The sequence below is a fragment of the Sarcophilus harrisii genome, chromosome 3 (genome assembly GCF_902635505.1).
Source record: "Sarcophilus harrisii chromosome 3, mSarHar1.11, whole genome shotgun sequence".
NCBI classification, from domain to species: Eukaryota; Metazoa; Chordata; class Mammalia; order Dasyuromorphia; family Dasyuridae; genus Sarcophilus; species Sarcophilus harrisii.
In genome coordinates, this window is record NC_045428.1 from 412,868,898 (window position 1) to 412,882,178 (window position 13,281).

General features: G+C 32.1%; 1 protein-coding gene across 3 annotated transcripts in view; it reads left to right on the forward strand.

Moving 5' to 3' along the window:
- The window catches only part of KCNH7 (potassium voltage-gated channel subfamily H member 7), a 605,555-nt gene that overhangs the window by 501,738 nt on the left and 90,536 nt on the right, over positions 1-13,281 (forward strand). For all 3 annotated transcript variants that reach the window (XM_031960570.1, XM_031960571.1, XM_031960572.1), the window contains one exon: positions 9,446-9,845. In XM_031960570.1, the coding sequence (XP_031816430.1) occupies positions 9,446-9,845 (400 nt within the window). The remainder of the gene's footprint in view (positions 1-9,445; positions 9,846-13,281) is intronic.

The following is a 13,281-nucleotide window of genomic DNA, read 5'->3' on the forward strand; positions in this document are numbered from 1 at the left end:
TTAACCATGTTTCTTAGTAGCTCCTATTTACTAAAGCTTAAGATACTCCCTTTCCTTCCTGAAGAAGGATCAATATCAGGTTAATAGTCTTCACTCCTTCCCAACTCCCGCCCTCATATCATATCATATTAACATACAAATTGGTACTTAAATATCCTATTCTGAGTTCCAATTTGCTCGTTTCCCATGACCTAATGAGATGGTTGTATCTTTAAGTTTTGCCATTACTCACAAATGTTTCCCTTCTATGTACATGAACTATGAAATTCTTTTATCTGATCATAATATTTTATCAATCCATCTCTCACTGTCTTAAAATCCTTAACTTTGTTCTTTATTTTCACCCTGACCTACAGTCTTTCCACCACCCTGTTCTTTCCCACATTATCACCCATACACTGACTATATTCTCATCTGGGGTGACTAGATGTATAATGCCAGACCTGAAATTAGGAAAACTCATTTTCCTGAGTTCAAATACATCGCAGATACTTAACAGCTATGTGACCCTGAGCAAGTCACTCCACTCTCTTTGCCTCCATTTCCTCATCTGTAAAATGAACTAGAGAAGAAACTGGCAAACCACTCCAGTATCTCTGCCAAGAAAATCCCAAAGGGGATCACAAAGAGTCAGACATGACTAAACAACAATATACTTTTATCCCTTCCCCATTTTAACTTCTTGGTGGAACAGTTCAATTCTGTCTTCTCCTAAATCCTACACACCATTTTTTCCCCTTTCATCCATTTTGCTCCACTAAGCTCCAGCCTTATATTATCATCCCACCTTTGCTTCTGTTCTTGGGCTGCTGAACAGAGCTAGAGAAAATCACAAACTGTGCTAGCTGCATCTACTACAAATGTGTATCACATAATTTTAACTAAGCCCTCACTGCAGCAAAGAATCTTTTCATACCTTGCTAACAAGTTCCTTGTTACACTCACCACAATAGCTTTTCTAAAATTTTCATCTCTCTTCCAACTTTCCAAGATTCTCCCTCCCTCAACTTCTCAACTAAAATTTTTCACTGGGAAAACAAATGAAAACATATGTCAAGAACTCCTTCTCAGTCCTCTTCCTATTCTCACATCACTCAGATGCCACTCCCTACTAGCTCTTCCTTTGACAGTCTCACACAAAGAAGTGGATCATCTTCTTTCCAAAGTAGACTCCCATTACTTAATATGTATAATCCCATTCTATCCAATCTGCTCCAACACTCCCTCTCTCACTCCTATGTTGATGATCCTCAAATCTATTAATTTGTCCTTAATGTCTCCCTAGTCTCCTATCTTTGACTGCCTATCTAATATTTCAAATAATATGTCCCATAGACATCTTAAACTCAATATATCCAAAACTGAACTTATCTTTTTTTTTTTCAAAAATGCCCCCCTCTTCTTGCCTTCCCTATTCTTGTCATAGGGAACACCATCTACCCAGTCACCCAAAGTATCTTTGTGGACTCACTCCCTCACCACGCCCTTACAATTCGTTTCCAAGTCCTATTGATTCTAATATCAAAAATTTATTATATAGTCCCCTTTATCTTCTCTGACAACTGCCACAACACTTTACAAGTCATCATATCACACCTGTAAAAGCAATAGTCTTTTGTCTGGTCTCCCTATATCTTCCAATTCCAATCCATCTTCCTCTCACCTATCAAAGTGACCTCTCTAAAATTTAGGTCAGTCCATGTCACCTCCTTTTTCCTATTCAAATGGCTTCCTATTATCCCCAAGATAAAAAATAAAATTCTCTAGTTTTTAAAGTCTTTTAAAGGCCCAGCTCCTTTATACCTTTTCAGGGTTATACTTTACTCTCTTTCATGTTCAATACTGGCCACCATGTTATTCCTCATATCAGACATGGATTTCCCATCTCCATTAATTTTCACTGACTCTGCCTATAATGCTCTCCCTCTTCTTTTACCTACTTAATGTCTCTTCTTCTTTCAAGATTAAATTAAAATCCCACCTTCTGCAAGAAGCTTTTCTCACCTTCCCTTAATGCTAGTGACTTTCCTCTGAGATTATCTCTGTATGTGTATATATGTGTATATATACATACATATATATGTTTACAAATACGTGCATGTATATATGTATGTTTGTATGTACAAAGTTGTTTATTGTCTTCCCCATTAGAATGTGAGTTCCTTCAGGTCAGGAATTGTTTTTACCTTTTTTTGCCTCCAATACTTAGCATAGTTCTTGACACATAATAAATACTTACTTACATATGTGCAGCTAAGTAGTACAGTGGATAGAGGACAAAACATGGAATCAGAAAATCCAGAATTTAAGTCAGAGACTTACTAACTTTTTGATCTTGAGCAATTCATTTAACCTTTCTAAACCTCAGTTTACCTATTTGCAAACGGGGGGGGGGGGGGGAAATAGCACTTAACTCCCAGGATTCTTGTAAGAATCAAATCATAAAATGTTTATTGATTGACTGACTTGTACATGATTACAGAAGTGAACTTTTCATTTTTATGGCTACTTTTCAAATGTTAACCCATGAGTGGCCAGTCTTCTCTATTTATTAATAAGTAGAACTTATTAAAAAGTTCTGTTTATATATTTATCTTAATGATATTTTCCATGATCAATAATTAGCATACTTATTAATTATTAAATTATTACCAAATCTGCCCTTTCTATTTACACTTTCTTTACATGTACTCTACATGCATCCCATCAATAAGATTTTGAAAATTCAAATACCTAATCAACCCCAATCCAGGAAACACTTAAGAACAAATTTTACTTATGCTAATCCTTTGTATTACACTGATATAGTCATATCACTGAGTGTGTTACAAAAAGCTGTTTAGCAGTCATTGGTTTAGGAAAACTATCCATATTCCCATTTTCTTCTCAGAAGGGTTTATACAATATGGTCTCATTTATTTATTGAAAGTGAACTCCTTGCACAACTGACAAACCTATATTCAATTCAAATTACCAAAATGTAATCCAAAAGCAAATGAATGTGCTCATATATATCAACAAATAATTATGCATGTTTTAGCTCTTTGCTATTAGTCTAGATCATTGAGATTTGAACTGATGCTAAAATACTTAATTACATAAGACAATAAGGGAAAAGAGAAAATTTCTTAGATATATCATGGTTATACAAGCATAATAATAAAATTTGTTTATTTTTGTAGTGAATCTTTGAATATTTTAATGCAAAGATAGCCAGATAGATAGATAGATAGACAGACAGATAGATCAATTCCATACATTAACTACCAAGGTTTTATATTCTAAATTTATAAAAACTGTTATGGTATAATGGAAAAAGCTCTGACTTAGAAATGAGGAAATCCTGACTTAAGTCTGACTTTTATATCTTTGTGACCATGGACCAGTCACTTATATCCTAAATTACTTCAACTATAAAATTGATATAATAATATTTATGCTAGCTACTTCGTGAAAGTGTTTGTTGTGAGGAAAGTGCTCAATAGACCTTAAAGTGCTATACAAATGTTATCTATTGTTATCAACATTACAGAATCTATTTTCTTTTGGTTCACGCATGTTGAAGCTAGCAGTAAAGTCTCCGTATCTATACGATTATAGTTGAATTACAGGCTAATCTTTATTTGTTTGCTTCCTGAATAGAAATTGGGGTGAAATACTTTTCCAGTGATCTTTACTTTTAGATGAATATATTTATGTACACATATATCTATCATTTGTATATTATCTATTGGTAATCATGCACGAGGTTTTTTTTTCTTTTCATGTCAGAATATCCTTTGTGCAGAGCAAGTCTTGTTTCTATGCTAAAAATCATATATCAAATATACCATTTAATTTCTTCCCATAATCTTTCTATCCACCATTGGGTAAATATTTCAAATGTAAGCTATTGTGTAAACCTATTACTATATGGAAAATATATTGAAGACAAGTGGTTTTTCATCTTTATTATGAACAGAGCAAATGAAAACAATTGTGACTGAATTTTAGCCTAGTGCATTGAGGTCAGCTATATGAAAGAATTTCCTAACATTGATAGCTGTTAAACATTGAAATAAGTTTCTGGAAGTTATATAATTTCCTTTTCTGGGAATGTTTGCCTGTATAGTTTTTTTCTTGTATCTTCATTGTCTTTCCAGTGGATAAGCATAATGGAAGAAATATAGAGTATGTCATAAAATTATAGTTAGAATGGATTACCTAACACCTTATAAATGAGGAAATGAAGCATGGCTATTTGAAGTCGTTTGTCCTAGATCACATACAAACATGGATATGAAATAGGAGATTTGGGCCTATAATCCAGTGAACCTTAAACTATTTCATAATGGTGATTTTCCAAAGTTTCTTAGAATCTCTTACTTCTTTTCTGTGGTGGCAATGGAAAAGTGATGTGGCTTATAAGGTTAAACAATGGACCAAGAACCAATAAGAAATGAATTGGCTATTGCTCCTTAACTAGGAAGCTAAAATGAGTACCAGATTTGATAAGTAATTTGGAATGAGATAAAAATTAAACAATAAATATTGACATGCCATTGACTACTCACTAAAAATTTGAATGTATAGCATCATGAAAGGACAGACTAGCTTACAGTGGAATTTTTAGTTGTCTTTCAGTCTTCTAGCCTTTATCATGATAACCAATAGCTTAATGTTTCTATGACCTTTTTTATAAAGAGATAATAAAATCCAAAAAAGTATTTGATTACATTTTTCATCTACATTAAGGACAATACAGAACAAAGATTCCAAAAAAAAAAAAAATACAAAGTTTCAGGAAATTTTTTAATGTAGTCACAGAATTTGTCCCACCTATAGATTTTTGTACAATTCATTGAATACAAATTGAAAGTATAGAGTACTGGCAAATTTTAGGGCATAATTTCCATCTCATAAGTGGGATTTCCTCAATTTGATTTGGAATATATTTGATTTAATTTAGGAACTTTTTAAAGCATCCAATCTCGAGATAAAGTATAGTAAAAGAGGGGGTGAGTCCTGGAACAAGTCCTCCTTTCAGCATGTCAGATGTGTGAGCATGGGCAAATCCTTTAACCTCTCACTCCCTCCAGAAAATTTTCTAAGATTATAAGTTGTAGGCATCTATATCAATGGAGAGAATTCCTATAAAAGAAACAGGCATACCTTAAAGTTTGCACTAATTCAGAAGTTCTTAACCTATGGGTTTATGCACTTTTATACATTTTTTTTAAAAAAAAAACCTTTATTGCTATGTTTCAATCAAACTGATTTCCTTTGGAATTCCATATATTTGATTTTAATCATTTAGAAACATTATTTTGAGAAAAGGTGAGTGTGTGTGTGTGTGCACGTGTGTGTTTGTACTTCACAGGATTTCCAGAAGAGTCCATGTCTTTAAGAGATTAAAAACAATGGCTGATAAATGAAATGCAAAAGCGATAAAACAAAGGCTGGATCACCATTTCTGGGATATGCAAAAAAGGAACTAAGAGAGGTTGGACTAGGTGAACTCCAAATTAGCTTCCAATTCTGAGATTATTTTATTCTGTCACAAAAACTCTATCTCAAATATAAAGAGCTATAATTTTTGAAAATATGGACGTGGACAACTTATATTTAAAGCTGTGAGAACTAAAACTCATATACCATTCAGAAAATTAACATAATTGAACATCTAGAAAAAGAGTCATTTCACAGAAGAAACCATTCCTAGTTATATGCATTAAAATAAACTCTTAACTCAGTAGCCTTTAAGTCCCTGGCATTCTGTCATGAGAAATATTAAATTTATTCAATCATTAAGAGAAATTGCTAGTTCCAACATTTTCAAGATATTCAAAATTAGATGGTCATTCTGAAAACATGTGGATTTGGGGAATTGTTCATATTCATTATATCTTTTTTTACACAGAATAAAGAGTTTAAAAAGATATCTTTTGTTTGGTGTTGTTCCACTGCTTAATCATTCACTTCTTCATATAATTTTCCCCAATATTCAAACTATTATTTTCTACTATACTATATAGTCCTTACAGAAAGATCTCTATTGACAAAGATCAATTACAATTACCATAACCAGGAATGACTTGTACCTTGTAGGATCTTAATGAATATATGATGAATTCTAATTCAAGGTAAAAAATCAACAGTTGGATAAATTTTTATTTAATGCTTATTGTGTACAAAACCAAATGCTGAGCATCTAGCAATGAAATAAGAGACAGTTCTTTCAATTGAGGAACCTAATAGTGCAGAAATACAAATAATAATATAAGCAGAATTATAGTAATCACAAAGGAGAAGTTCAAAGTTTTATGAGAAATTAGTAAATAGAATGTTACTCATAGCTGGGAATGATTTCATGGAGGAATTGGTGCCTACTCTGATTCTTGAAGGGAGTGAAAAACTATCTGAAATATACATTTGCAATAAGTTACCTTCTCTATCAATTAGATATGGGTTACCATATAGTTTCATTTAAAAAGAATGTTTTCCTAAATGTAAATCACAAATATAGAAGACCCACACTATAATACAACCAATTACTACATGAATTTCAATATACTCTGAGTTAAAATATATCACTAAAATAAACCTGCCTTCAACAAAAGCCTGATAGAATATGATTAGTCTGAGAAGTAGGTATTAAATATAACATTTCAAATTAAACAATTATAAATGAGTTCCACCATTTTGAGAAAGGTAATATTCACCAGTAAATTGACTGAAGCTTCAAAAACATGTTTAGGGCAGACTTATAAAACTATTAGTTGGTTTTCCCTGGATATTCATTTTCCAAATGTGTCTGCTGGAAGAGGCACAGTTAAGTGGCTAGAGTGATGAGGCAAGGATCTGAGAATTTGTTCTTCCCTTGTTATCCCTCTAAGGTTTGAGACAATCACTTAACCCTTATCTGTGAACTGGGACAATAAACCTCTAGTCTTAGCCAGATTTTATGAGAATTAAGTATTTAATGCCACTGAAATTAAAAGGTGCTATTTTAATACAAAGTGTCATCTATAATATAAAAGCAATTATTTTTTGGTGGTACCAGGGTATACAACAGTGATCAACAGAAAATGCTCAGATGAGTTAGTAACAGCAATAGTTGGTAATAGGGTAACAATAAATATGAGTAAGAATCATTTTTTACCTTGTCAGAGGAGCATAAGTAAATGCACTTAAGCACATATTACTGAACCACAAGGGAACTTTTTTGATTGTTGAAGTTAATATTCATTCATCCTTATAATTCAACAGAGACCTAGACCAACTGCTTAGTAATGGTTTCAGAGTAAACTCTGGAACTCTGGTTGATTCTACATATTCATTTTCTATGAATAATAAAAAAATCATATGTAGATATATGACCCAAAAATCATATTCCTCCAAGTTCTATATTTACCTTATTTTCTTTGTGATATTTATCATGTCAATTTGTATGCTTAGTACACTTGATGACATCTAGTGTTTAAACATCATTTCTTGGTATAAGCACCAGTTCTGGAGTGAGGATCAAATCTGAGTTCAAATGTGACATCAGACACTTAACACTTACTAATTGTGTGAATTTGGGCAAGTCACTCAACCCCAAATGACTCACAAACAAAAAAAGGATTATTTTAATTTATGAATAACCTTAGAACAGGCCAATAACAGTGGATGATTTATTCTCATTTTTGCATATGCAAGAGACTTCTTCCATTTGTAAATGAAGTATCTTTTTAGCATTACCATCTTTGTAGTTATGAAAGTTGTTTTTACCCAGTCACCTCAATATGTTACCAAAAAAAAAAAAACCCAAAAACACTTTATATTTGCTTTGAAGCATTTTCTTTAAATAACTGCATGCCTAGTGTTTTTGAAAATCATATTTTATTTATTTTTAGGTCAATATAGCAGTTTGCCCCCAAGCTACTAAACAAATATAGCAGTTTCAAATAACAAATCTCAAATATTTCTCTGGTTATAAAACAAAAAATTGGGTCACAGCACAAGTAAAGAGAAATACTCCAAATAAAAGCAGAGGGAAACTATTGAGTGAGCCAGGGAAATTCCTGCTGTCAACATGATAAACAGTATATGTAGCCAGTTCAAATTTCTGCCTTTCAAAGTCTCTGGTGGTTTATGCGGGACTAAAAGACAAGTGTTACCTCCTCTTACAAGGGTATAGCCTTGGGGGGAAGTTAGATAAATTGGAAGATATATTACTTCTTTTCAGAACTCAAGCATTCTATTTAATTTCAGAGTCTATACCTTACTAAATGAAATGCCCAAGGGACGAAAGTGATTGTGCACCTTCCAGCAAAAAGTAGGCCAATTTTACCTCAGTCTCTCCTTTCATACACTAAGAAGGATTGTCCTTATTTAAAACTTTTTCACAACTCTTTCCTTCTTTCTACTGTCTCCCATCCTTATCCCTAGAATCTGACACAATCAAAGAAATAGAGTAATAAAAATCAAAACTCCTGGAAGTATACGTCTCCAAATGTTCTGTATTTCCTTAAAAAAAGAAAATTACTATATGCCAGCTAAAATAATTACAACTCAACTGCAATAGACTATCAGAGCAACTCCTAAAGAGGATACTTTCTACTCTCTTTGCCCAGTATGAAGCTAGAATGTCCAAAAAAAAGTATTTTTGCATTTCTTTTAATAGGAAGGTTTATCTCTAAACTAAGAGGTATTTGTTGCTTTTTAATGGTTATGAAAAGATTATTTTTAATATTTACATTCAATTTTATATGTATTTTTTAAAACATGGTGGTTATTATTTTTAATTCAGGTATTTTTTTAATTTTAATTAGAGGTATTCTGTGAAATAAGTATTCACAGTAGTATAAAAATAAAATCACTCAATAATTGATTGCTCACTACCATGTAACTATAGAATAATTACATATCCTGTGGATTATATTGTACTTATTATTGACATTGTTTAGGAAATGAATATATACTTTGTAGTTATCATATTTCAAGACCAAATACCCATTTGAGTGTCCTTTTATTATATAGTCTTATCTTACCCTTAGATATTGATCAATAATAAGATTATTATTATTAGAGATACATGATTATCTGTGACACTTAAAAGCTGGTGTTAAATTGCCATCATAATATTGTTTAATCTTGATATAAAGACAAAGGCTCACCCACCCAATAGATTCCTAGTCTTATAACTAAAATTTATCAATTGAGGCTAAAATGTAAAGCATACTATGCAATATAACCAATTGTCCTTTCCTTACTGTGCAGTAAATTGTTTCTTTGCAACCTATCTCACAATGCAGTAGTTCAGGATCTTATTTTTAAATGAAATGAATATTTAATTAAAACTCACTGTTATAATTTGATCTTGCACTTGAAAGCATTTTTTTAAAAACTTGGATTTGCCATTTGGAAACATGCCTCTTCCTGGGTAGTAACACTTTTTGATGTTGCATATTTGTTTCTGCAGACCACAACACTAATTGGCCTTTTGAAGACAGCTAGGCTTCTGCGATTGGTGAGAGTGGCACGGAAATTGGACCGATATTCTGAATATGGTGCTGCTGTTCTCATGCTTCTCATGTGCATATTTGCTCTAATTGCACATTGGCTGGCTTGCATTTGGTATGCTATTGGCAATGTAGAAAGGCCTTACCTGATTGACAAAATTGGATGGTTGGATACCTTAGGACAACAAATTGGAAAACGTTACAATCAAAGTGATGCAAGCTCTGGACCATCCATTAAAGACAAATACGTTACAGCACTTTACTTTACCTTCAGCAGTTTAACAAGTGTAGGATTCGGGAATGTGTCTCCTAACACCAATTCGGAGAAAATCTTTTCCATTTGTGTCATGTTGATTGGCTGTAAGTAAAATTTCTGTCTGATTACCAAATAGAATAAATATATTGATAACTCCAGAATAAGTCTTTTGTGGTTAAGGGGAGGGGAGAAAGATAAGTAAGGAAAATTGTGGACATGATGGGTCATTATCAGATATTTTGTTCTATGGGTTCTGATTTAATGCAAAGCAGACACTATAGAAACAATCAAAGGTTATTCCTAAGTATATCACTAGAATTAAGTTGGATTTACATTATTCTTAAGGTTCTGGAATGAAATATTTTATATAGTGTTTTTTAGTACTGATAGAGACTTTTTTTCAGGAAGTATTCTCTTCTCAGGTAGAGGCTTGTTTGAATGCAAAAAACAATCTTGTGATTCCATTTCTGCAGAGGTGTAAGATTTTTTCCTTAGGCATTGCACTAAGGAATCTATCTGTGCCATTGTATTAGGAAATTGAGGGTGGGAGAAAGTGGGAAGAACCATAGTTGCAGTGGGCTAATATGAGGGCATCAGTTTTGAACCACTTTAGCATCCTTTGAGTTGAAAAGTCCTATGAGTTCACAATTCAGAACCACAAAAGGGGAGGGTTGCTACAAGATTATAATTTTAAAATATCAACTTTAGATTGCCAATTAAATTCAGATAATTGACTTTCAGTTTTTAAAAACATTAAATTTTGAAGTGCTTCTCTATGTCCAACTTATTCTAAATGTGTTTTCCTCAGTTTGTTGACCAATTTAAAATACATTTCATATATAAACATACATGTATATAAGTACTAAGCACTTTACAAATATTATCTTCTTTGATTTTCATAACAACTCTAGGACAAAGGTGCTATTATCCCCATTTTATAATTCAGAATACTGAGGCAAACAGAGGTTAAGTTACTTGCTCAGAATCACACAATTAGTAAATGTCAAAGGCCAAATTTATATGCAGATCTTCTTAACTCTAGATCTGGTACTCTATCCATTGTGCCACTTAGCTAGCTTAATAAATAATTGTCTTAATAATAAATTAGGTTTATGACATATTTTTTTAAATAGGGCAAATTGTTTGTGCTTTTTAACCACTTTTGATAAACTAAGCTCCCTACTCTTTGGAATCATCTAAAGATTGGACCAGTGATTTCATTAGTACAAGGAAATCCCAGGAGAGGAAATTCCTTCTATCAATGTAGACCAACATCTTCTCTGTAATTTATTACCTTAGAAAATTTCCTAGAGGACTAGGTAAAGTGATTTTTCTAGTTTCCTATAGCCAGGATGAGATGTGAAATTCAACCTCAGTTTTTCCTTGCTTCACTGCATTCTCTTTCAACTAAGGTTATACTACCTCTCTCCTCAATTCTTATTAATGATAAATAAAACCTTAGAATAGTAGAGAATTGAGATTAATTCTTCCCCAATAAATCTCCTTGCCTATAATCTCTCCCAAATGTAATTCATTCTACACATCAGATTAATCTTAAACAATTCTGATCATGTTACATCTCTGTCCAAAAAACTTTTGTGATTGCCCACCATCTACTAAGTCAAAACTTTTCATTCCAGCATTCAAGGCCTTCTGTAATATAGTACTAAATTGCTTTTCCAATATTATGTTCCATTCTTAAGCCAAACTGTATTGTTCATCATAACTTTTTATTTTCTGGCTAGCACTCTTGGTTAAATTGTTTCTGATATCTAGATTCTATTTCCTCTAAAACTAAACTTTCCTTAAAAGTTCAATTTAAATGATGTCTTCAGTGAACTTTTCCCTATTCTACCCCTTCATCCAACTGGGAAATCTAATATTTTTGAACTCTCATAGTACTTTATATTGTAGATCCTTATGGACCTACAATATTCTATTTTGTTTTATAGTTATTGGTATTTTCTCTCCCATACTGGGTTGTAAATTGCTTCCAAGGCCAATGGCAGTATCCAGTTTATTTTATATCCCCTTTGCTGCTTAGCATGCATTTAATAAACATTTTGCAAAGTGCTTTCCTCTTCTTCAGCTAAATACTCCAGTGGATCTGTAATCTTATTAATATGGGTATTCTTTCCAACAATGAAGAAAGAAATCATCCATACCATCTTACCTTGTGTGCGCTTATATATTAGCCCTCTTACATATACTCCATTATCAGTGCACTGAATTCTCCTCTAAGTATCTTGACATTACATAAATACCAGTGCAGCACATGGACAATTCATGTGTTCACCTTGACTCTTACTATATTGTCTAAATGGGCCACCTCCTTTTCTAATTATACATCCCTTTGGTGATTATATATATAAAACTTTGTTTTTTTGCTTGCAATTCATTGTTCATAACAATCTTTATATATATATATATATATATATATATATATATATATATACACATATTTGTACCACCATGAATTTCTTCAATGCCTTTGAATAAATTACAATTTTCATCTCACAGATACTCTGATCTTCTATTACTGGTTGTCTTCACCAACTAAATATTATTATTTTTTAAAGATGAGCATTTATCTCATGAAGAATCTTGTAGTCATTAAAAACTGTACAATTTTCCAAGTATAATCCAGCCCGCTGACTGGATTAAATTCTTTTTCAATTCTAAGCCTAGTTCATTATACTTTTATATTATCCAGCCTATATATGCTGCTAGATTAACTCTACAATCTTCAAATCCAACTGAGTTGTACTTTAATCAAATTAGTTTTTCCTATTTGACTAATTTTAACCTATTTTCCTATTTGACCCTAATAGAGGGTATTTCTCTAGTGTTCCAAGGCTTGATTGCATTAGCACAATGTCATCCATTAACAGTAGCATCTAGAAAATTTGACCAAATGCTCAGGGAATATCCCAATTAGATACTTCTCTGAATTAATACATAGCAAAAAGCACCATTATCTGATACACATTTCCTTTTTTATGCCTCAATTGATATTAATAATCAAAAGATCACCAAAGTTATTTATTTTGTGACATATATCAAGTATTCTTTTGTAGTCCTTCCTAATATAAGCAAAAGAAATATCTTGTTAAAGTGCCTTTAACTCTGATTTTGTTCTACCAAGTCAATCTTTTTTCAACAAATAGGAAGCCAAATGGAATTTTATATTATCTATATACTCTTCTGTCAATTATATGATTGTAAAGCTATAGTCTGTTATAAGATATGGTTTTTAAGAACCTGTGTATTCCCTTCTCACATTCTATTAAAGGGTTTTCATGAAACATGTGTAAATTGTTCTCATACATTTTGTAGAGATGGGAAAATAGGCATATGGATCAAATCTTCAATAATAGTAACATCTATAGTTTTGAAAAAAAAAACTTGTTCAGAATGTTTCCCTCCTTCAAATAATCAGGAAAGCCATTCCTTTAATCCCCTCAAAATTGTGTTCGTTACTTTCTGTGTATTTACTTTCATCTAACTACCCATCTCAACTTTGTTCCTCTGGTATTCATT